This window comes from Phascolarctos cinereus, unplaced genomic scaffold, assembly GCF_003287225.1.
Source record: "Phascolarctos cinereus isolate Bilbo 61053 unplaced genomic scaffold, phaCin_HiC Scaffold_1;HRSCAF=81, whole genome shotgun sequence".
NCBI classification, from domain to species: Eukaryota; Metazoa; Chordata; class Mammalia; order Diprotodontia; family Phascolarctidae; genus Phascolarctos; species Phascolarctos cinereus.
Window position 1 is genome coordinate 219,478,215 of NW_027555514.1, and position 25,974 is coordinate 219,504,188.

Here is a 25,974-nt window from a genome sequence, read left to right on the forward strand (position 1 = left end):
ACCAGTCTTTTGCATGGCTACTCTCTGGCTCAACAGGCCATGTCCCGGAAAACTCACACAGACACCACAAATTTTCCCTACAGCAGCCCTGGAGGGAGCTATGTAAGTTATACCCAGGCCTCCCATTAAAGTTTACACTTCCTACAAACAGGATCTCCCCTGCAGGGATGTGGATGAAGAGACAGGAAAAGGGTCACAGCTGGCTATGAAGAACACACCTGTGCTGGAGTTTAAACAGAGCAGGAGAGCACTCTTCACCAGAGTAGTTAGGTGATGAAATCAACATAGGACAGAGACCAGAGATCAAACAAAAATCAAGGCATATAAAGAAAGAGAGAGAGAGGCATGGTCAACCACCTAGACTCAAACTGCACATAATGAGTAGTTTTCTGAAATACTGGTAAAGAAAATGTGGGAGAGGGACAGGAGAGGGAGGATTAAAAGTAGACAGTTTCCCACATTTTCTAGTCAAATGTACAACACTGGGCAGAGAGGAATATGGGTGAGAGGAGGTACAACCTGTAAATCTGTCATCCTTTCCACTTAGGTTTTCAATGGAATCATTCTCCAGTTAAGCCTGCTCTTCTTTTGCCCTATACTGAAGCATAAAGTGCAGTATGCCTGAGGCAATGAGTATTATATAATAATTTTCTCTGAACACATGCATATATATATTCTAGCCGATGTCATGAAGGAAACAAGAAATTTTAAGAACACTTCTAAAGCCCAGGAATCATCCATCTCTAAAGCAATCCTCTGTACTGGCCCTTAATAGTTCAACTTCACTGCCTTCATGATTCAATAAACCATGTTAACTCCAACTTGGTGTCCATTACAAAAACATCCCCACTGCTATTCCTTGGTCTCCGATCTGGGAATAGGAAAATGAAACCCAGTTAACCACCATGAAAGGAATATGGGGCTTAGAAGTAGAGGAAAAGGAAATGAAGAGACATTAACAGTTTCTAGATCCTAACAATGAGAGCCCCAAAGGGAATGATTTCACTTGAAAACTGGGGAGTTGTGTATCACAAGGTCAAAAACTGACTTCACAAAAGTCCTCCAAGTATAATTTCAGCTTCTGATATTTCACTACCTTTAAAAATGGGAATACTGGTTTTAAGTGATTAACAAAAGCCACTTTGGCATAAAATGAGTTTGTTCTTTTGGTGGCTGTTATTAAAAATACTAAATACTACTTGAACATTAGACAAGGTAAATATATATAAATACACACACACACACATATTTTTTCCCCAATAAAGACAAAAAAGTTAGCACAGTCCAGGCCACCCACATATAAGACTCCTAGCATTCTTTCCAGATCCAATCTCTTCAACAGGCAGGTTTAAAAAATTTCTTCTGAGTACCCAGACTGCCACCAATTTCTTCTGACGCCACTTAGGTAAGTACCCCAACCCAGGAACTTGCCTGACAATATGGTTGAAGGTGTTTAAAAGCAAAATAGACTCAACAGATTCCAGCCACCCGACTCCCTTCCCAGGCTGTGTTTACTCTGGGGCAGGGACCACAGGGGGACCACAGAGAGGAGTAAAACTTGTTTTTTATCAAAGTCATCAGCTCTGACACACTCCAAGAAGGAATGCAGAGCTGTATGTGTATGGGGGAGGGGGAACTTTCCTCCCTACCAATTTTCTGATCTCCATTTCTTCAAGTTAGGGAAAAAAGAAAATTAAGGACAAGGCCACACGATCTTAATGATCAACTCCAACAGTTTAGGAAAGTCTTAGCAATTATTACCACGGCACTAAGGGGAAACAAGGAGCATGATTTCTCATCAGAAACTTGCCAAGTATCCAGTTTGTGGTCAGCTGGATAGACAGAGCTCCAATTATGTAGTAAGAAAGAAAAAAAAATTTTCACCTTCTTTCTCCAATTCTTTCTTTTGTTTGCCTCTTACATTGCCCTGACTACATTATATGTTCCTAAGCTCTCCTTGTCTTAATTTTTTTTCCCTAATAGAGGCTTAGGTAAAGTTTATAGAATCCCCAGTGCCCTAGGTGGGTGAGCAAAGAAAAAAAATCTGACTCCCATTTCTCCGTTAAAATTAGAATACATTTTCAAGAGCCCTAAGCAGGAGAGAAAAATTCCATTCTGCCCTTTGCTCTTCCAAATTCCTACAGCCAAGTGGTTCAACAGCAGTTGAATGGCACACATAATGACATCATTGATTGGAACCATAATAGAAAAGAGTGAGTGGAGTGGGTGGGGTGGGTAAAGGGGGAGAGTAGGGAGGGAGGGAGGGAGGTGAAGATGTATTTGTGTTACAGACAAAAGACAAGTTCTGTTCCTCAGCAGGGACAAATGAAGAACCAGATGACGGGATAAACTGAGGTCAGAGAGTTTCCCCTATTGTTTCCTCTTTAAGGGGCTTCACCACTACTTAAAGATTTGTTCAAAAAGAGATAAACATCACCAAGTCTTCTCCCCACCTGTCCCCATCCCACCAATTCTCATCATTTATTTTTAGAATACCAAATATTAGGAAGACACTAGAAATGATTCAAGTGTTGACTGATTTTCTTTTTCCAAGATGCCAAACCTCACTGAAAAAGATTGGACAAATCTAGAGTTAAGTCTTAGCTTTGTCCCGAAACATGATCACTGACCCCAATTTATATACCTGCAGAAAGCCCTTGGCCTCCAAACTTCAAGTTTCAAGAAGAGTTTTTTAAGGAAAAAACAAAAGTATTTTGGGGGACAGATTTCGCGGGGGGAGAAGAGGGGATTATTATATGACTATACACCTCCCACTGAATATTAAGAACTAGACATTATTCAAGGGATCATCTAGTCCTTTTTTTCATTGCCCATCATACAGATATCTCATAGAGAAAAACAGGTAAGGACATTTAACCTGGATGCTGTTGCCTAATAATATTTTTAATTTAAGAGAACCCCAGGCCTAATGAGTAGCCCATTTTCCAACTTACCTCTGCCATCTGTGGATTCTTTTGCATGAAGTCAAGGAGGTTGACCTATATGTACTTAGACTTTAATCTCTCTCTTATTTACTTTAAAAATTAAAGTCATTTTATAACTCCTCAAATAAAATTAAGGTCATCTTATAACTCCTCAAATTCTTACATAGCCCTTGTTAATAACACCCTAAGCACTGGCTCCAGTGTATGAAGTTTACTTTGTGAATAGGTACAAATGGCCTTGACCAAGATCCATTACAGTGTGACACCACAAAAACACTGTTACTACCTGTGGGACCTTAGATATATCATTTAACCTCTTTGGGCCTCAGTTTTCTCAACTGTAAAATGAGTGTTACACTAGATGACTTGTGAGTTCCCTTATAACTATGATTACTGAGCGGAATCTTTAAGGTACTGGCCTGAAAAAGATTAGTGACCCCTAATATTATTTTTAATTCAACAAACCCTTGTTGAATACCTTCTGTGTGCAAAGCACTGCAAATTTTAAATTAATTGCCCAATTCCCCATTTTTTTTCCTATGCCCTAATGACCCACATCTAACAAAGCCCAGTTTAAAAAAGAAGAGATGACCAGCCCTTTAAGGCTGAATGGAGACCAATACACCAACAACAGGCCACAATGGACATGTATGCTTGGTTACACTGGTGCCCTCTTGTGCTCAGAAATGACCCTACGGGAAAGCCAGCTTCCCCTCTAGTTCTTTAGTGGCAATCTCCTTCCAAAAAAGCAGGATAGGGTACAGCATCTTTACTGGTCTATAAAGTATCTGATACAAACTAGCAGTGACCTGATATATAAAAGTTGCCTTAGAGGTTCATGTAAACCACCACAGCCTCCAGTCTCTATTCCTCATCCACCAAAGGATCTTCTGCCTAACCCCCCAACAATGGCATCATTTAAAAATGGAGGAGGTCCTATAGTGGAAATAGGACTACGCTTGAGTCAAATGACTTGGTAATTACTCTTCACCTTGATCTGCTAATTCTCTCATCTAGAAAATATTAGTCATGCCTAAGGGAAACAGCATAGCACAGTAGAAAACACACTAGATTTCTAGTCATAAGACGTAGATCCAATTCTTAGCTGGTTCCAACACTTACCACCTATGTAACTTTAAGCATGTCAATTAAGCTCTTTGAACCTCAATTTCCTCAACTGTAAAAAGGAAGGGTGGAAAAGATGATTTCCAAGTTTCCTTTCAACTCTGAGCCTAGTCAGTCAATAAGCATTTACTAAGTGCCTACTATGTGCCGGGCATTTTGCCATGCGCTGGGGACACAAAGAGCAAAAAATAAACACACACACACACACACACACCCTACCAGCCCCTGCTCTTACGGAGCTCACAGTCTACTGTGGGAGACATAAGGCAAACAACTACGTACAAAGAGGATATATACATATATGTACATATACATATATACATACACATATATACACACACACAAAGATAAGTTGAGAACAGTCTCAGAGAGAAGATACGAGCATTAAGGGGAATCAAGAAAGGCTTCTTGTAGAAGACTAGAATTTTAGCTGAGACTTAAAGGGAGCCAGGAGGCAGAGGTAAGGAGGGAAAGAATTCCAGATATGGGGGAAGTCAGTGAAAATGCCTCCCTAGGGGCAGCTAGGTGGCACAGTGGATAGAGCACCGGCTCTGAAGTCAGAAGAACCTGAGTTCAAATCCAGCCTCAGACCAAACACTCGACACTTAATAGCTGTGTGACCCTGGGCAAGTCACTTAACTCCAATTGCCTTTATTTAAAAAAAAAAAAAAAGGAAGAGAAAATGCCTCCCTGAAGTTGGTAGACCTGAGTGACTTTCTGAAGGAAAAGCAAGAAGACTACTGTTACTGGATTACAGAAGAATACAAAGGAAAAGGCTAGCTTATAAAGGACTTGGAACACCAATGGAAGATTTTATATTTGATCCTAGAAGTGATAAGGAGCCAATCCTATTACAAGATTTTGTGAGGATCACATGAGATGAGGTACATATGTAAAAGCACCTTGGAACTGCCCAGTACTTTATAAATGTGAACTGCTATCATTATTTTAAATAGGGAGACAGTCTGTAGATAAACAGTTGGTTTCTTACCTATATTCAAACACAAGAGGATAGTAGGGCTCTGAACTTAGGAAAAGTAACTTTTGGTTTCAGAGGATCTGATCCAAAAACTCACTCAGAAAGCTCAAAGTATGGAATGCCTGGTCACAAACTATTAAGGGAGTAAGGAAAATCTCCTGCAAATTACTAGAGATGAGATACTCCCATGCTTGCTAGTTTCTAAGGTGTATACATGGTTAGATTCCCTAAATTTCTCAGTTAAGAAATAAGGACGGGGACTCCCAGGTAGAACAATAACAAACAGACCCCCCTCCCCCAAGCTGCCTAAACTTGGATTTTCAATGGTTGAGCTGGATTTCTTATGAGCAGCTCAAGCATCAAGTTTCACCTTTCAAGGTGTGCCTATGTTTGAAAGAATAAACCAACACAATCAGTTCAATTTAGCTGCCTCAGGTAACTCTATAACTCTAAGCCTAGATTTAGTTTTTACCCAAGGTAAAGTCCTATGACCACTGTGTGTCACCTAAGCCACGTCCCACATTCTTATTCCCTCTACCCACCTCTCACTGCTCTCAGAAATGACAGCCTCCAATATGCCAGGCTAGGTATTAAAATGGTAGGGTCAGTGCTGTGAATGGCCATTTCCTAAGCATGAAAACTGACTCACAGAAAAAAAAAATAACCATTAATTGAACACAAGTGAGACATAGTTGATGATGTTAGTTGACACATTGGCATTTTAAGCTTCTCAAAGCATTTTATACACATTTATATACATCATTACACATACATACACCCCTGAGACTCCAGAGGTTTAATGATTTGCTAAGGGTCACACAGCTGTTACAAGTCAGATACAGCCTTTGACCCAGCAATACCATTTCTAGGTATGTATCCCAAAAAAATCATAAAAACAGGAAAAGAACCCACATGTACAAAAATTTATAGCACCTCTTTTTGTGGTGGCAAACAACTGGAAATTGAGGGGATGTCCATCAATTGGGGAATGACTGAACAAGGTATATGAATGCAATGGTATACTATTTGTGCTATAGGAAATGCTGAGCAGGCACACTTCAAAAAAATCTGGAAAGACTTATATATAAACTGATGCAGAGTGAAAGGAACAGAACCAGGAGAACATTGTACACAGTAAGTCAAACACATTGCTCGATGACTGACTTGGCTGTTCACTGCAATACAAGAATCCAGACAACTCTAAAAGACTCACGATGGAAAAAACTATCCACAACCAGAGAAAGACCTATGAAGTCTGAATGCAGATGGAAGCATACTATTTGCTCTCCTTTTCCTTTGTTGTTTTGTTTTATTGCTTCATTCTCGTGGTTCCTCCCATTAGCTCTAACTACTCTTTGCATCATGACTAACAGGAAAATGCTTAATATGAATCTATAAGTAGAGCCTATATAAGATTGCATGCCATCTTGGGGGGGCAGGGAGAGAGAGAAAATTTAAAACTTAAAATCTTACGGAAGTGAATATTGAAAACTAAAAATAAATAAATTATCAAGAAAAAAAAGTCAGACACAGGATTTGAACCCAGGTCATCCTGACTCCCAAAGTCAATGTCCTTTCTACCTATTCCATGCCTCACATATCATGATTAAGCAGAGTCAATCAAAAAGGAAAATTCTCTTCAGTGTTGCTCAGGATTTTTTGGGGGGAAAGGGGCAGCAGTGGTGGGAAATGGAGGGAAACATATTAGAGGACCAATTTCAGAACCTTTATCTCCAGCTCTTGACTTTATAATTATTGTGTGGTTTATATGAGAAAGGCAGTCAATTTCATTCACAAATATCCCAAGCATTTGGAAGGGAATATTTACAACCCCTTCATGTAAAAATGTCTATAAATGCCAGTGCCATTCTTTGTCCTGTCACTTTCTATTATCCTAAACCAATAGGGTTTTATTCACAAGGACCTAGGCTTGAAACATGGACTGGTTGGCCTTTCTTTAGGGGTAAATGAAGGGAGGAATGGAGGAGGGAGAAGAGACAATAAGAGAGGAGAGAAGAAATGTCAGATTTCTCCTTGCCTACGTAATACATGACACATATAACATACTCAAGGAACTGAAGGCAAAAATAGGCAAGTCAGCCATGGAAGAGTTGGCCCAGAACAATAGCAGTAATTAGGCTTCTTCAAATTTGCCATTTGTTCATGCCCTATTCCAATGATACTGGGGAAAGACACCACATTCCAACAATTAAAAGTTTATTCACCAAAGCTAGCTCTCCTCAGTCTAACTACTGGTCCAGCAGAACCCACTGAGAAGTACGTACTGGCCAGGGAACTAAGGCTCAAGTGGGATCAAGGAAACCCGAAGACAAAAACTATACGAAGGGTGCAGCCATGGAATAAGTTCTACAAGAATTCACTATCAGGATATATTAGGGAGAAGCAGAAAAATTTCATGCTGCCCCACTACTCTAATCATATCTAGCCTAGGCCTACAGAGGAATGATGCCCATACAGATGCTGAAGGGCAAAGCATGACTCAATACTATAAGTGGTTAGGGTTTCAGTGTTAACTGATGAGTTAATTAACTGTTAGATAACATACAAACTTTACCAAGCCGCTAACCTTGACCTCTTTATACATTATACAAACACTGGGAAATACGTGGCCTGATAACATATAGCAGCAATGCTCAGTTGCAGTACCAAGTTCCAACTTAGTATGCCTACTGTGTGTAAGACCCTGTTCTAGGTGCACCAAGTCCTCAATAAAGAACTTGGATGATTAGATGTAGTACAGGAACTTTGGTAGCTTTGTAGTCATTTTTAAAAGCCTCATTCTCTTACTATGAATTGCAGTGAAAGAAATAACGCTCAAATTTGTGAACTTTGGACTTTCAGAAAGATCACAGAAAACTAATATTCCCACCCAAAGAGAACAGAGTGAAGTCATTTAAGTATTTATTGAGCATCCATCTATCTAGCAATGACAAGCTTCTTGGTCCTCCAAATTCCCCACCAACCTGATGCTTGATGACAGAAAGGAAAGAAGTAGAGGGGAGCCCAAGTCTCATATCCATTGATCCCTTTAACCTTGTCTTCCAGTAAAATATTAATGCAACCAGAAACACCCTGCCTTTTGGTTTTTAATTTTCCCAGTCCCAGATAAACTGCATTAAGTTTACACATCTGCTACTCTTCATGTCACTCAAGAAAAATCAAATACTTGATATTCTTCTCCATTCCACAATCAAACATTAAAGGTTTAATGAGCACTTAAGCCTAGCCACGTGCTTTGGATACTAACAGTAGCCCATTTATGTCAGTGCCACATAAGTGTAGGATAGGTATTCAATCTTTGTCCCAGTGCAAGCATTTTTCTTCAAGCAAAATCATATCCGCTACTAGTTCAAATCCTTCCCCTGGTCAGCCTGCTAACAATACATTTGACGCTAAGGTAGACAGTAGAGCCAAAGACAGCATTTGACTGGTCTGAAATATTGTACCATGTGAACCTTACTCAACTATCATCTCAAGGCCAGGAAGCATTTAGCCCTCTTCCTCCTAGAGGAAGATTAATCAGAGATTAAAAGACTACCTGCTATAGATCTCCTTATATTCTTACCCAAGTCTCCAGTACCAATCATGTCCTGAGAAACTGGTCACCCTACATGTTATTCCAACAATTACTGGACAATCATACAAATGGACAAAATACAATTATTCTAAAACAATCATTTCTTGTTTGATAAATTAAGTGATGCTAGAGAAATCAAAAGAATGGAAGAATACATAACAATAGCTGTCTTGCTTCTGTTCCAAGAAGCCCCAGATTCTAGGTTTTGGGTATCTTCTACCTAAAAGCAAGGCTGTGTCTCTTCAACATAATTTTCATGGAGCCTAGAATAATACAGTTACATAACTCTATTTAATAATTTAAAACAAAGAGGACAGCAACCTAATGGGGAAGGCCCAGCTATACCTGGCAGAAATAGCAAGCTCTACCAACTGACAAAACTAGGTAAGAATTATGAAAACTAAAACCTGATAACTATTTTGACAATGTAACCAAAAGACAGTGAGAGAAGGAATTCAAAAGCATTCACCAGAAGTAGAGAGTAGTTATCTATTTTATTAGAAAGGCATCAATTCTTCTTTATCAGGTTGCTCTAAAAGTACAGAAAAGGTTCTTAGGGCCAGAACACCTTACCTTCTTGGAGACTGAGGAGACATTCAAACCAAATCTTTGAGCCCTTTCCTTTAATTTATCCATGTTTACCTACAAAAATATAGGACACAGGTGAGTAGATGTTTCAAAATTCAAAAAAGAAAAACCTAAAAGAGACTATGGTGCAGCGCAAAAAACTACAGAAAATAACATTGTAGATATCAGCCCATCAATATTTCTGGTCTTCAAGAGTGCTCTGTAATGAATTCCACAAAGGAAACAATGGCACCAATTCATCCCACTGATCCTGAAATGGGTCTGAAAAAGCTGTGCAAGTTTCAGCCCTGTCTTTTACAAAATGGTCAAAGGTAATAACCTTAAATAGGACTTAAAATCAGACTTTCCCAAACATATACGGAAAAGGGTAGCTTGAAAAATTTATACCCCTCCCACTTTAAATATTCATCATTTCCAATTCAAAATGAACTCTTAACATATAATCTCTGCATGTAGATACAGAGAACTCAGTTTCCATCTCTTCCTGGCCAAAGCAGAAACTAACAATATTGCTCTCGTTCTTTTTTTTTTTTAAGCCAAATGCATAGATTACTGATGTTAATTTATTTTACCTCCCCTTTCCTTGGAGGTCTGATATTAAGAACCCAGTACCACAAGAGCCTCTGGTTAGTTAAGGATTCAATCCACATCCAATGAACAGTATCTCCAAAAGAGTTAAGGCCAGGCATCAGGGAGTACCTCCCCTCCACAACTACTTCCCATTGCTTATGTTAGCAAGACAACACAGAATGGTCACACTGAGTTAAACGATATCTTATTACAATTCTTATTACTTTCCAACTCTATTTTTAATGGCTATTTTTTTCTTTTTCTCTCTGTAATGCACAGCTGAACTACAAGCAGAGTTAAACACATTTTTGGGGGTAGGAATTTAAGTCAGACATCACCCAGCACCATCAACAAGGCCTGAAACTACAGAACCAGAGAACTAAAAGCTAAGTGTGCTCTTCACTAGCTGTGACGGTATATTAATCTTTGCATGCAGAAGAAAATGTCAAAGTAACTCAGAAAGATGTGCTAATTCTCTACTCCTGATGAAATGGAGACAAAAAGAGCATGGGGAAAACAAAGTCTCCCTATTCAACTACCCACCTCTTCCGACATCAGAATTTTCTGTGCTCAATAGAGTATGAAGAGGAAGTGAAAAAAAGCCCCTAGATCTAAAAATAAATGTGAGGGGTTAAAATATGGGTTCTGCTCCTGGAAGAAGCTAAGTAGACTCCCAGAGCACAGCCCTTAATGTTGCTAAAATCTTAGCCTATCAACTGCTGGTGACTTTAAAAAGTTCATTTCTAAGGGGAAAAAAGTCTGGTTCTACTAGGGACAAAAAAAGTTTCTTACCATAGGTTTGGTGTCAGATGATAAACCTAAGGAAGCAAACACAGAAGTCAACTTACTGTTTGGAAAGAGTAACACATACTTCCTCAAGAGAACATAAAAGACAGTTACTCTTTATTCCCACTAAGGAAAAGACAAGAATGAACCACTGATGAAAGTGCAGCAAGAGTAGTTTAATTTAGACAAAAGAACATAAGTACTGCTGTAATGGATCAGACTCATTGTCAATTTGGCTAGAATTCTGTCTCTTAAAATGATAAAAAGGGCCATAGTATATTTAACATTCTTGACATAAACCTCAAAAGTTAAAAATGTTACTAAAACACACTAGTTTCCCTTAATGCCCCATTATGTAGCTACCGTGTATGAATTTATCCAAATTAGTTTTGAAACTATTATTTTCAGTTTTTGTTATGTATTGGTGTATTAAGTTTCCATAAGTTTCCCTTAAAGTTTAGTTTAAAAGGCAGCATACTGTGTAGTATATATAGATAGTAATCAAGAATTGGCATTGGATTCAAGAAGGCTACACCTACTGGTTGTGGAAAGTAAGGCAAATCACTTAACCTCTCAATAACATCCCAGGTAACTCTCTAAAACCATAAGCTAAGGAACACGTGCTGATATGCATTGGTAGAGAGAGCTTGCTCACTGAGAGGTCCCTATAAAGATGAAACAGGTCTGATTAAAGTTTCACACATTTATATATAACTAAGACAAAAAGAAGCATATATATGTATACATACATATACACACACACACAACACACACACATATACACACACACCCCCCTCTTTTTATTTGTCTTAGTTCATTTGTTTCAAGAGATGGTCCCTGGTTCTAGAATCCTACAGCTTAACAACTAAGTCTGTGCTTACTTTATCCATAGCCTTTATGACTTTAATTTTGCTCACTTTTTTTTTTTGCTATTTAGTGAGGTGATCGGGGTTAAGTGACTTTTCCAGGGTCACACAGCTACTAAGTGTTAAGTGTCTGAGGATGGATTTGAACTTGGGTCCTCCTGACTCCAAGACCAGGGCTCTATTCACTGCGCCACCTAGCTGCCCCCTCATTTTCTATATTAGGTTTTTCTTTGCAAAACAAGTATTCCAATTTTTAGACCACCCAAGCAGAATCCCATTCCCCTAATTTTAGTTTAACATCTGATATTTTTTAGTTCCCTTATATGTCTGAGATAAACAAAACTGTACCCATTATTCCTAGAATAGACATTCTATTGTTTTTATACGGTATAGGTTATTTCTCTTTTCAGATGTGTTTCCAAATAACCTCCAGATTATTCTCATTATCTTGTAGGTTTTTGACCATAACATCAATTTGGGTACTCTTTCTAAAATAGTCTAAAATATCTTCCAAATCATTGGGAACAACTTCTGATTATGGGATCTGGAGATTTAAAATTTTTTGTATGAAAGGACTTTTGCTTTTATTCCTCATTTTCTTCTGCATGAAAATTCTTTCTTAGTCTACTTCAGCAAACCAGGCCCAAAGCTACTATCCAATACATAACATGAATTTTTTTTTAAATGAGACACTAGAATGAATTAGCAAATCTAGAAATGAGATTCCCAGAAAGGGGAGGCAAATGTTGGCATACACTTCCATCTTCTAAAACTAGTACCATTTTTCTTTAACTTGCCTAGGATGGCTTAAGATCTAAGGTCTGAGATAAGATAGATGAGATGATTTCTCGAGGTTTTCTAAACCAAAACCTATTCTACTAATTTGGGGGAACTCAGCCTGACACTCCAAAAAAAATCAAGAACCAAAAAGAAAACCAAGAGAAAACTCTGACAGCATCCCCTGTTTCTTACCTTTTGCTGAAACTGAAGAAATGCCAAATCTGCAGAAAGAGAAACAAAGCTGAATTAGGAAGCTGTTCACACTCTAGGCTATCTCTTGTTTCTTGTCAGGCTTACATATGGCACTTCTTGCTTGTGATCTCTAGCTTTTTGCAATCATTAGCTAATTCTAACAACCCCATGAAAGAGACTGGGCTTTTTCTCTCTCTCATGCTGAAGAAAAAAAGTTGCCCATAGAGGTACAACAGAAAACCCTTATAAGAATCAGAACTAGCATTCAACAATATGGTTCTTGTCTACTGAGCAGTGAAGCCATACCTGTTGACAATAGGTTTAAATCAGCAGAGATGCTTAGAAAAGGAACAAGAAAACAGTCTACATTTTGTGGAGTACATCTACATAGTTACACCCCAAAGATATGGCCACCATTTCCTCCCCACCCCCATGGGCGTTGTTATAGATGCCACAGAGGATACCCTTAAATTTTAATAACTAAAAAACACTCACCGAGCTGCACGGGCAGCTTTCTTGCTCTCCAAGCTCACAGGTACATTGAATCGCTCAGCTCGTTTCTGCATCCTCTGAAAGAGAAAGGTGATGAGAAAAATCCACTGAAGTTCCAATATGGCCTCTTTTGAAAAAGAAGTCCAGATTATTAGCTCTTTAGAACACTGAGAACTCCTTACAAGAACAAGATCAATAATAATGTCAGTCCCAGAAACTACTGTCACTCAGGCAGCATTCAAGCAAGGACCTGACTCTAAGATTCTTTTCAGAAAGTAAAAGCACGGAAACTACAATGAATTCACCAGTACAATAGTAAAAACAAAAGTAAGTTTGGGGGGGGGTGAGTGAGGCATGCTTAATTTAATCTCCCTCCAATAGAATGTAAACTCTTTGAGAGGAAGGATGGTTTCATTTCTGTTGACTACCTACAACTTAATAAATGCTTCTTGACTGCGGAAGAAAGAAGCTAAAACTAAAGATAGAAGCTACATTTGGATGACTATCTGAAAGAACCAAAAAACTGGCTCAGGTCTAAAACTAAGAATGGAAAATTCTGTCAAGCTGAGTACCTTTAACTTTAAGAACAGTGTGCTCTGTGTCGTCCCAAAAGGCTTTGTTAACTCACTATTCTGAGAGCACACAGCAAAAAGCTCCTTGTGATATCTAGCCTCAGAACTTTTATAGTACACAAGACTTCAATTCAGCTATAAGCAAGAAACTACTTTTAAAGAATCATCTAACTGCAAACAAAGAAGATGCTCATTGTTTGAAGTAACAGCTAAATAAAATGCAGTTCATGAAAGTAATGAATACTATTGTGCTGTAAGAAATGATACCTACAGAGAAACATGGGAAGCTTTCTTTGAACTGATACAAAATGAAGAAAGGAGAATGAGGAAAAGAATATACTTATCAACATTGTAAAGGAAAGCAAGTTTAGCCCTAAATGTGAAAAAACACCTTCCTCTGCTTCTTTCCAGAGGTGAGGGAATTACACATGTAGAATATTGTATACAATGTCAGACTTTTGCAACATTAGTTTTACTGATTTTTTTTTCTAATTCTCTCGTTATAGGGCTTGGCTCTCCGGGAAGGGAAGGAATACAATGGAAAATGTAGATAATGTAAAAAGATAAAAATTTATTTTAAAAATATCATCTTAGAGTCAAGCAACTCATTTTGTATTTCCCTTTGTTACCTATTACTTCTCATGGGTTCAACCAATTTGGTCTACCTCAATCCCCTAACTCTTGGCTGGTACCTTGAGTCAGAGAACAGTTTTTTCACTACCCAAAAAAACAGAAATGTGTGCACAACTCTTGTGCACTTTTTACAAACACAATCACTGATTCAAACTTGCTACTATGACACTTGGCAATCATCAGTTACACAACAGCAGTATCAGAGAAATAGTAAGGTTCGACTCGCCTACTGGTTCACATGTGCTAGTTCATTAGGCCAATATTTTTCTACAGAAAAGCTCAGGCAAATCATACCCCAAAGTAAGATGGGTTATAATTGTCCTAAAGATCACATGCCCAGATCTCATGTGATTGCCACTGAAACCATAATGTTAGAAAACAGAAGACTAGCTGTCCTACAGAAAAATCCAAATATTTTCCCACATGCAGTTAAACAAGAAACATACTAGAGAAACTGAGAGGGAAAAAAAGATGTGAAAAAACAATACCACTTCTCAAACTAAAGATAAAAGGTGAAAGAAAACACAAATGGAATCAGGGAATGTAAAATAAAGGAAGAGGTACAAAGACTGCTTCCCAAAAAGAGAAACAAGGAGCAACAGAGACAACTGCTTACCTCAGTCTGTGGTATTTCAGATGTGATTTTCACTACCTTCTTTTCTGCTGCCCTGGAGGAGAAGGAAGAGAAGAGAGAACAAATCAAAAAATCCTGGCAGCCTACACCTTGACACTATGATTACACTTCCAATATGAATTCTGGGGTCTGCCACCCACTGAAAAAGACAAATTGACACAACAAACTACAGCTAAGATACAATAATTTAAAATCAGAAAAGATAATTTCAGGAATTTGAAAAGAAATATGCATAGCAACACACCAGAAATCATTACCCTTATTCTAAGAAACTCTCAATTCCTTTTTGAGCTAATAGCTATTCTTTCATAACCATTTCTCATTTTTTGACATCACAACTCATATGTGTGCTCCACAGGCTCTGTTTCCCCCATTTCTCAGGGGCCTACAGCTCCAGCTGGAACCCTGGAAGTGGGACAAATGAAAATGCCAAAGGGAGTTAGGAGGAAGGAGGCGGGGGTCAGTTTGTCTTAGGAAAACATGGCCGAGTTACTGGTCAAAAGGTTTAAGAGAGAAAACAAAAGAAGGGGGACCAGAGGGGCGGGAGACAAAGTTCGGAAGTACCCAGGATAAATGGAAGGGCATTAACGCTCCACCAAACAACTCCCATAAAACTGTGGGTCATAACCAGCCTCATTAAGGTCCCTTATTTAGAGGCATGGGCGGCTTTTGTTCCAGTCTCCTGGACAGTTTTCCCATTTGATGCCCTGAAAGGTAGTAATGGTTTAATGACATTTTCAGAGGAAGCAATTCTGGAACAGGAACTCGTTCCCCCCTCCACCCTTTTGTCAGAGCACCCTACACTAAGTCAGGCAAGAGGTGCCCCCTGCTGACTGTAACCTAGTTCTGCCCTATTTAACTCTGCCCAGTTGATCAAACTGGAAACTGAAGGGCATCTGGTAGAATACTAGACCAAAGTTAAGATAAAGGTCGCTGCTTTAAAATGTTTGACAGACAATAATGCACCAAAATAAGTCCCGAGTGGAATGATCAGCTTTTAGCAAAGCTTCTGAATCCTTACATAGTACTATTTTCTCATAAATTTGGAGATCTTTCAGCATTCCTTCACCTCACTCCCCACCCCACCCACCCCCCACTCCCAGCTCCTCCAGTTTAGGCATAAAGAGCCTCAGGAGTTTAATGTCTTACTTGAAGTCCAACACCATTAAAAGAACAGCACCCCCACTCCCCCACACACATCACCACCACCACCAACCCCAGCCCCAGGCTAACGACTTCCTCTACATTCCAATCTTGATGTACAAATCACTTCAGTCCCTAATGGTAGAAAGAGAACTTCCTTCCTCTCTGCTCCAGCTCTCCTCTACTCAATTAAACTCAAGCAGTAAAAAGACATCATAATCTGGGGCTCAAGGGTAATCACTACTGTTCCAATAAGAAGTCTCTCCATATTCATAAATAATACTATACACAATCTATAGCCATAGATACCCTCTGCACCAGGTTAGTCCAGGTAGCTTATTTAGTCCAAAAGTGAACCTGATAGCTTATTTAGTCCAAAAGTGCTTCAAATAAACACATATAATCTGAAAAAAGGGCTTCAAATTCCCCTTACCCTAACCTCATTAATTCAAGGAATTAAAACCATCTGAGCAAAAAATGACAAAAACCATTCTGTTTGTTCCAGAGCATAATGAATAGGTGCTGCAATTTCCAAAAATCACCATTTCTAGCTACCAAAGTCTACAATTAACTCAGGCTTGTAGGAATAACAGAGGTAATATAGATGTAAGGAACAGATTCAATTGAAATAAAAGGATATTGAGCTGCTCTGAAATGTTGAAGCCCCTAAAGAGCATTTGTAAAAAAGACATCTCACCCCCCAGCAAAGGTAATGATTAGGTTTGCTAAGAAAATTTAGGTAAACTGACATCCATTTCTCACTTTAATGCCCTGACTTCCCCTTTTTCCACTACAATAAAAAAATATATATACATCATTCTCCTCAATACCATCTTTCCTTATTCTACAGGTCCTAGGAGAGAGTATTTATGGATTCACCTACTCTGTTGTTCCTCTGGTGGAAAAGCAGAGCTTAAAGGAATTATTCTAGACCTGGCTATTAGCCACCTGAATAGTAATCCCTACTCTGTAACCCGGGAACAAACTGTTTTGCTTTTCTATGACCATGAATTTGGAATAAAACCATGCAGCCTCTTCAGGAAAGGAAGGCATTATAAGAAAGAGACAATACAGTGGCCATTCCTCATATAGCCTAAACATGCTTTTCTGGAGAAATCAGAAAAAACATCAAACCTAATCAAATCAAAAATGCCTTAACTCCATAGTCTAATTAATTTTTTAAAAAAGAGGCTGAGTGAGAAATAGTTACACATCAGCAGTTTTCTCTGGAGGTTCTTCTTCTTTGACAGGTATTTCTACTGGCTTTGGTTCTTCTTCCTAAAACCAAATTAGTTAACACAAATTAAATATGAAACATTCATTAGCAAAAAGGTTTTCAGAATGCCTAAGTGAGTACCCCTGAAACTTTGTCCCTTCCCACGCTGATTATCCCTCCTAAGTGGATACCAAATCATCTCTCGTGTCCCTTCCAGCTCTAATTCTGAGATCCTCTCTGTACCTGGCCAGTCCATTTTCAGGAAAAGCAACAGCCCTTCCAACAGGTAAAGATAACTCCAAAACTGGCTAATATTAAAGTAATGGACCTAGGACATGGCACTGGCTGGTTACTAAAGAATATCATACCTTTATAACTCACCTCTGTTTCATCTCCCAGAACGTCTTCTTCATTGGCCTCCTCTTCAGCTAAAGGAAATTAAAACACATACATCAAATAGTGATGCAAAGCTTACTCCTAATCTTTGTATACTTAGAGAGAAAAACATAATTTAAGTATTAGCCTAAGCAAAACTCAATACGGATGATACAGATGCAGTATAAAGCAAAAAAATCTGTTTTTGCATTACATCTACTATTCTGGATTACCTGGAACCATCCTCCTCTTCCTTGGTAAAAATAACTGATCAAAATTATACCAACTACCTATAGTTTCCTTGGGGAAAGGCATATGTAAATTACTCTCAAGCCCCAGAAGACACTTACCATGCTCTTCAAGATAAGCCTGGAGTCTATTAATGAGATCCTGCTTAATTCCTTTGGTCTCCAGGCCCCGTGCAAGACATTCTTGCTTCAGCTCAGCAAGCTGGGAAAACATAAGAAACTTCTTAGTCCCACAGACGCACCCAAGTAGCTAAAAAAGAGAGGTAACCCACTAATACACAGTTGGTAAAACTGAGTTAGTTCAATGATTCTCGAAAGCAATTTAGAATTATCCAAGATTCCACTGCTGGTTGTATACCAAATTTTATTTTTATCAATGATAAAAAGAAAGGCTCCATATATAGCAAAATAGTAATGTCAGCATTTTTGTAATAGCAAATAAAAAGAGACAAAGTAGATGCCCACCAATTGAGGAATAGCTAAACAAACTGTGGCACATGTATGTAATACAATATTACCATACAATAAAAAAATGATGAAAGGAAGGAAGACTTATGTGAAGTGGTCTAGAGTGAAGTAAGCAGAACCATGAAAATAATATGCACAATGACAACAGAAATGGAAAGAAGAAAAGCAGCAAAAATACAGAAATGGAATGCTGTGAAAAGCTTATCCACAAAGAAGAGATAAGAGAAATGTACCTCCTTCTACTTCTTTGGACCTACAATATTGGTTAGTTTCAATGAACATTTCTTTTTTCCTTTTTAAAATTCATTAGAAGGGATGGCTCTCTAGGAGGGATACTCTGGGAAATGTAGGTGATAAAAAACAAAAGGCATCAATTATATATTTATACACATATACAATCATGCATTTATTTATTTTGGGGGTGACGTGGCCACCCCAAGACAAAATGTACGAAAAATGAAAAACAGTTCAATTTCTAATTGTTCTTTATCCTACTCAACCACTTCATTAACAGAGCTAATCTACCTTTTTCCTAACATCCTCAAACACTGAAAACACTCTTTAAATAAAACTAAACTGCATTGACACCTTTTGTTCTTATATCAGTTACTTCTAGAAACACCATCTCTCATCCATTTCCAGAAATGAATCCTCCCTACCAAAAAAGATATCAGGCACATTTGATAATGTATACAACACTCTGCTCCAGTAGATCTCCAGCCAGAAGATGGTATATTTCATTATCTATTCTCCAAGACCATTACTAAGCTTCACTTTAGTGAGCTTTTCATTTATATCACCATAGTCCTCCTGTCTGTTGTTCTTCTGATTCTGCTTATTTTAAATAATTCTTCCTATTTTTCTCTTACATCTTCATATTCATCAATTCTTACCATATAATATTATTACCAAAATTTGTTCAGCCATTCCCCAAATGATGGACATCTTGTTTCCAGTTCTTTGCTACCACAAAAGGTGCTGCTATGACAATTTGCTATACATTGGAACTATTTCAGTCTTTGATCTCCTTGAGGTATTATGCCCAGTGGTGGGATTATTTAAAGGGACAGATTCAAGACATAAGAATGACCTCAATAAAGTTCCAACCTACATACATTCCTGTGTATTATCACAAGCCTCTAGTCTCTTCCCTTAAATTTTTACCAAAAAAAAAAAATCGAGTTTTCCTAGCAGTACTTTGTGCTGGCAAGTGTATGAAAACAATTATAAAGCAAAAAAAGTTCTAAAAATTAAAAAGCCTAATAAATTTTAAAAATATAAAGCAAAAAAATCTGGGTTTGCATTCTATCTACTGTTCTGGGTTATCTGAAACTATCCTCTTCTTTCTTGGTAAAAATAACTGAGCAGGGGCAGCTAGACGGCACAGTAGATAGAGCACCGGCCCTGAAGTCAGGAGGCCTGAGTTTGAATCCAGCCTCAGACACATAACACTTACTAGCTATGTGACCCTGGGCAAGTCACTTAACCCCACTGCCTAGCCAAAAAAAAAAAAACTGAGCAAACTACAGTATACTAACTACATATAGTTTCCTTGGGGAAAGGCATGTGTAAATTACTCTCAGGTCCCAGAAGTCACTAACTATGCTCTTCAAGATATGCCTAGAGTCTAATGATGAAATCTTATTTAATTCCTTTGGTGTCTTGGAACTAATACAGAGAAAATTCATTCCTATCTAAGCAAACCACACTGACCACTTTCGGTCCCCTATCCTATAAACTTCTATGAGAGAGAGAGAGAGAGACAGAGACAGAGACAGAGAGAGAGAGAGAGACAGAGAGAGAGAGTGAATGAGTGAGTTTGGTCACTCGAGTGCAACTGACCACAGACACATACATCCCTCATTTCAGCTGGCTCATTTTAGACACTGGCTGTCAGGTGCACTAATTAGCACTACAAAAACAAAGTAAATATTAATTTTGATTCCAAGACCCTGCTGTGAATCCACAGAGGTAATATTATCCTCTTCTCCAAAAGCTTCTAGCACTCTGGCTGAGAAAAGTCAGTCAAAATAGATGCATAGGAAGTAAAGCAGACATATAGAAAGTCTGATAGTAGGAATGGCAAGAAATTAGGACCGGAGCCATGGGAGCAGGTAGGTTAAATTCAGCCCTCTCAAAAAGCAAACAACAAACAAACAAAAAAACCTGCCAGAATCACAAAACTTACCTCTTCTATAATGATCACTTCCTTACTTGATTATCCCAATCCTTAATACAATTTTCTACCTCTACTTTCTGCTAACATCTAAGTAGAATACCCTCTCCCATCCTATCTAGCAGTCTAGAAATCATCGCTTCTTAAACTATGGGTCGTGACCCATGCGTCAGGTCACGACCCACAGTTTAAGAAGCGATGAAAAGGTCACAAGAAGAAAAAGTTTAAGAAACCCTGTTCTAGCTCAAGTTCAAATCCCCACTCCCTCCTTCATCCTAAGTATCTCTCCCTTTTCTGACCTCTTTTAGCAATTATCTGCAGAACTAGGGGAAAGGATGTATTAATCAGTGATATCCTATTATAATAGCAAATTGCTATTAAGCTTTTCATGTGTTTTAATTATTCTCTCTCCAACTAGATTATAAGCCCCTTTAGAAAAAGGAATATTTCATACTTCGCATTTCTATATGCTACATTCTAGTATGTAGTAGGTACTAAAAAATATTTACCTATGTTGTGGTTGGGTATGCTAATTTACAGTGTAATCTTGCATTTGTTAATATTTAGCTTGGGCTCAGAATTAATAAAATTATTAGTTCAGAGTTGAGATAAATCTTGGAGGTCAACTAGTTCAACCTTAATCCATCCAAGATAGGAATATCCTATCCAATATCCAAATCAATCCAAGGTAGGAATATCTTATACAACATGTCTGACAGATGATCATCTAGACCTTCTCTGCTCAAATACTTCAAGTGACAAAGAGTTTGGTAAGTCACAAAATATTTTTGAGCAGCTTTCATTAAGAAGTTTTTCCTTATGTTGAGTAGAAGCCTACTTCCATGAAGCTTCTCACTGATCCTAGATCTGGCCACCAGAACAAGAGTTCTTAAGAGGGTGAGGTAGGGAGGAAACAGTCCCTGAATTCAGGTTAATTGGTAATCCTTTGCAATCCTACATATTTTAATTTATGCATGTAAAAATATTATTCTGAGGAGTCCACAGATTTCACCAGACTGTCAAAAGGATTCTTGACACAAAAACAGTTTGAAAAAAAAAACCTTGCTTAGAGTGATTAAAAAAAACATAACAACCCCCTTAATATTTGAAGAGCCATCCCTCTAAAGATAAATGGCTATGAACATACCCACACAAAGGGCATGAAAAAACAAGTTTCAGAAGAAAAGCAAATGATCAAGCATCAGAAGAAAAACTGCTCTAAATCGATTAGTAGGAAAAATACAAATTAAACCTCCAAAGGTTTTACCTCACACCTACAGAAAAAGTAAATGATGGAGGAGCTTTGGGAAGACAGAGAACACTAATGCACTATTGGTGGTACTGTGAACTAGTCTAACCATCCTAAATATCAAGCCACTCAAGTGTTCATATACTACTTTATACACAGAGCTATGTATAACAAACTATTTGTGCCAGCACTCTTTGTGATGCCTCTTTGGGAAGCAGCTAGGTGGCAGAGCAGACAGAATTACATGAAGACTGGAGTTGGAATCCTGCCTCAGGCATTTACTGGCTGCATGAGCCTGGGCAAGTGACTTAACCATTTAAACCACTGTCAGCCACAGTTTCCTCATCTGTAAAATGGGGATAATAATAGCACCTACCCCACAGTGCTGTTGTAAGGCTCAAATAAGATATCATATGGATAAAGTACTTGGCAAACCTTAAAGCATTAATAAAAAGTTAGCTATTATTATTAGCAATAAAATAGAAGCAAAAAGGGCTCCCTTGATTGAGGAATGGCTGAACACATGGTGGTATGTGAACAGAATGAAAAACTGTAGAAAGAAATGATAGAAATGAAAATTTCAAGAAATCAAGAGAACTAGTATTACCTGATTCAGAGTGAAGAAAACATAACTACAAGAATTATATGCACATTGAGTATTAATGTAAAGGAAAATAAATGAACAGTCTCTATCCTAGAGAACCAATATAGAAACATACCTTCCTCCCCTCAATAGAAAGATGGAGACTACTGATGTGGAATGCAATATACACCACAGCTCTACTTAGCTGTTTCTGGGTTTTTGTTAAAGGGAACTATGGGGGGGGGGGGGACTTAAGAGAAAATAATTGTGGTTTAAACACAAGAGAGAAAAACAAAAACAAAACTTTTAAAAATTTTAAAAAAAAAGATAACATCTATCACATACCCAAGTCTTCCCTTCTCTGGATTAAAGACACCTAGTTTCTTCAAGTAATCCTTACATGACATGGATTCCAGACCTTTCATCATTCCAGCCAATCTAACTATAGACATGCTCTAATTTGAGAGGTGGTGTGGGGTAAAGAGAAAGAGCAGAATTCATATCCTAGATCTGACATTCACTAGTTGTACAACTACACAGGCAAGTCCATTAACATGCACTTCAGTTTCTTCATCTATAACATGGAAATAATAATATTTAACACTACCTATCTCACAATACTGTTGAGGATATAAACCATAAAGTCCTATATAGACACTTAGGCTAATATTATTGTCCATGTCCTTTTAAAATGTACCACCCTGAAATGAAAATTTTCAAGTAACTTCATGTGTGTATATTTGTCTCTATCAAATATATTTCAAAGAGAAGCACCTTACTTTGACTTTTAATTTTGTTTTCTTTCATAACATCTACAGTGTTACTACTACATAACAAGCAATCCATAATTACTTAAGTGATTGTCAAAAGCAGCTCTTAAAATACAGATCTCTGAAAAAGGGCAGAGACCAAATACGGAATTTAAAAGTCATAGATATAGAGCTGGAAGGGACCTCACAGCCATCTAAATTCAACCCCCTCGTTTTACAGGTGAGGAAACTGAAGCCCAGGGAGATTAAGTGATTCACGCCTAAGGTGACACAGGTGGGAAGCATCAAAGGTAGGATATGAACCCAGGTCTGACTCCAGAGTCAATACTCTTTCCACTGTACCACAATACTAAACTATCCCTGAAAGGACAGGCAATGCTACTATAAATATTTGCTATTAAAATGAATTCCCATTACATAGTTTGGCTTTACAACTATTCCTATAGTGGTTTGTGTGGCACTTGGCACACAAGCTTATTCCAGGAAAACCTGAGGTCAAGTCCTGCCTCTGAAACATACTGGCTGTGTGACCCTGGGCAAGTCACTTAACTTCTCAGTGCTCTAAGCAACTCTCTAAGACAATAAGTTGCAGAGAAGATGCCAACCTGCATTAGTAGAGGGAGTTTCCTCATCCAGGAGTTGTGACTGTAGTCAAGACATTATGAAAGACAAGCCAAGAGCTGCTAGAATTAATGGAAAACCAATGAAAACCAATATAACAGTGAAATCACAGATCCAGTCCCCATTCCTGTATTTCAAAAAACATTGCTCTCCACCATTCAGCTTTCTCTGTTGCCAGTTTGTACTTTGTGGTGGTTGCATTTCTTTACATTTTTAACAAATTTAGAGTCAAAAGGGATAGGGTCAAAATAAACAATCATTTCAAGAGAGAATAGTAATCAAAAGATCATAGCGCTAGAGCTGGAAGGGCCCTCAGAAGCCATGTAGTATAGCTTCCTCATTTTACAGATGAGGAAACCGAGGCCCAGGGAGGTTATGTGACCTGCTCAAGGTCACATAGTCAGTAGGAGTCAGTGGCAGGACTTGACCCCAGAGCTACTAAATCTCATTAGTGCTCACTTTACGGAAGGCCTCCAGTCGGCAAGCGGCTTAATTTAAGGACTTTTGGGTCATAGGACAAAAAAAAAAAGTGGGGGGGAGGATTTGAATGTGAATATGACAAACCTACAGGCCCTTTTAACCAGTATGGAAATATCAGTCCACACCTCCTTTTTTTAAATGAAAATGATGTAAAAGGTAGAGTTTTAAGCATTCTCTTCCAATTATCTCTTAAAGCTCTATTCAAGTAAGCTAATATCACTTTTCCCACCCAACGTCAATATCTTACTCCTCAAGAAAATTCTGTATTTCCCATAAGTTAGAAGAATTAAAATGTGAAGCTCCAAAGCAGGGGTTCCTTAACCTCCTGTTACATGTCATGGACACCTCTCGCAGTCTAGTGAAGCTTAAGGACTCCTCAGAATGTTTTTATATAATTGAAGGAAATGCTAAATTTCAGTTAAAGTTTAGTGAAACTTGACATTTCCCCCCTCAACCAAGTTCATGGACCCTCTGAAATCTGCCCACATCCCCCTTGACTAAGAAGCCCTCCTATATAGTAAATAAAGCAGAACTCTCTCAATATAAATAATGATGCCAAACCCCTTTAGATGTTGTGAGAGGTGAGAGATAGTATTTCAAGAGGGAAAAGAAGACTCAGTTGTTTCTAGAGCAGAGGTTCTTAACCTGGGGTTTGTGAACTTGTTTTTAAAAACATTTAGATAACGTATTTCAATATAACTGGTTACACCTTATGATTTTATTTTATGCATTTAAATGTATTATTCTAAGAACAGGATTATAGGCTTCACCTGACTGCTAATGGTGTTGATGACACTAAAAAAGTTAAGAATTCCTGTAGCATAGGGATAGGCTCCTTTCCGGCTCCTTCCCCATGTTCTTCTAAAGTAGACTTTGATGCTGAAATCAGTCCAGAAAAAAAAAACCGACATGCTATGGAAATGTAAAGGTTATAATCAACCTTACAATCTCAGAAGCTGATACAATAAGAATAAAATTGATTAAGCCAAGCAGAATCTAAGAGAATAAAAAGTCCATGCTGCTAGGGCTAAACGTTTTAGTAGCACCTATTTCAGAGTATATCCAGGAAAATATAAACTTTTTTTTCCTATTAGATAAGACTTAAACCGTGAGCATCTACAAGCCAGGTGATGCAGCTTTTGCAAATCTTGCAGAGCACTTAGTATATTATATAATAAAGGATATCGGTTTTTAGCTTAAGTTTCCTAAAACGAAATGAGCAACCACTACCTGACAGGGCGGACTGTTTGCCAAATTCTAAACAAACACCTAAAAATCAACCAAAATCTCTTTTACTTAAAGGAGATTAATTCTTTCCTCAAAAAAAAAATTCTAAAATCTTTGTGAAGCATCTCATACTACCCAGAAGATGACACAAAAGGAAGTGGAGGGTCCAGGAAGTGAAGGATAATAGGGAAAACTGGGTTTTTCCACAAGCTTGCAAAAAAAAATCTTTAGGAAGGAAAATCTCTTATTCTGAGGAGATGACAGTGCCTCCTCAAGGCATTTAAGGGTTGTAGCTTCATCCAAATGCCATCAAGTCCCTGAGGTGAGAGGAGGGGATGCTAGGGGTCCCCATTCCAAGGCCCTCCCGGGCTTCTGGGTTGGATTCAGGTACCATAACAGCGCCTAGGATGGAGCCGGAAGCATCCCCGAGACATCCCTGCGAGCCAGACAAACACACAACCCACGTGGGTGCCATTAACCCAGCTTGCTGGGGACCCCTGGACTCGGAAGAGAGGCCGGGGGTATGGAAAGGGGGTCGGGGGCAGAGACGTAGGGAGCAGGAGGCGAGAAGAGTTCTAACGTGCTATCTCCCCTGCCTCCCCACAAGGGGAGAGGGAACCACGCACTCTCGGGAGAGCAGGAGAAAGCGGGGGCTGCA

General features: G+C 38.5%; 1 protein-coding gene across 2 annotated transcripts in view; it reads right to left on the minus strand.

Annotated features, from left to right (window-relative positions):
- SARNP (SAP domain containing ribonucleoprotein) overlaps positions 1-25,974 on the minus strand; it is a 39,310-nt gene that overhangs the window by 12,983 nt on the left and 353 nt on the right. Inside the window, exons 1-9 of one of the 2 annotated variants that reach the window (XM_020989968.2) lie at positions 23,594-23,677; positions 17,845-17,944; positions 17,501-17,547; positions 17,114-17,181; positions 14,743-14,794; positions 12,925-12,998; positions 12,430-12,458; positions 10,598-10,623; positions 9,221-9,289 (exon numbers count right to left, since the gene is read on the minus strand). In XM_020989968.2, the coding sequence (XP_020845627.1) occupies positions 9,221-9,289; positions 10,598-10,623; positions 12,430-12,458; positions 12,925-12,998; positions 14,743-14,794; positions 17,114-17,181; positions 17,501-17,547; positions 17,845-17,944; positions 23,594-23,620 (492 nt within the window). In that variant the 5' untranslated portion in view covers positions 23,621-23,677. Of the gene's footprint in view, positions 1-9,220; positions 9,290-10,597; positions 10,624-12,429; positions 12,459-12,924; positions 12,999-14,742; positions 14,795-17,113; positions 17,182-17,500; positions 17,548-17,844; positions 17,945-23,593; positions 23,678-25,974 lie in introns of those variants that run through there. The other variant, XM_020989967.2, reaches the window with a different exon arrangement.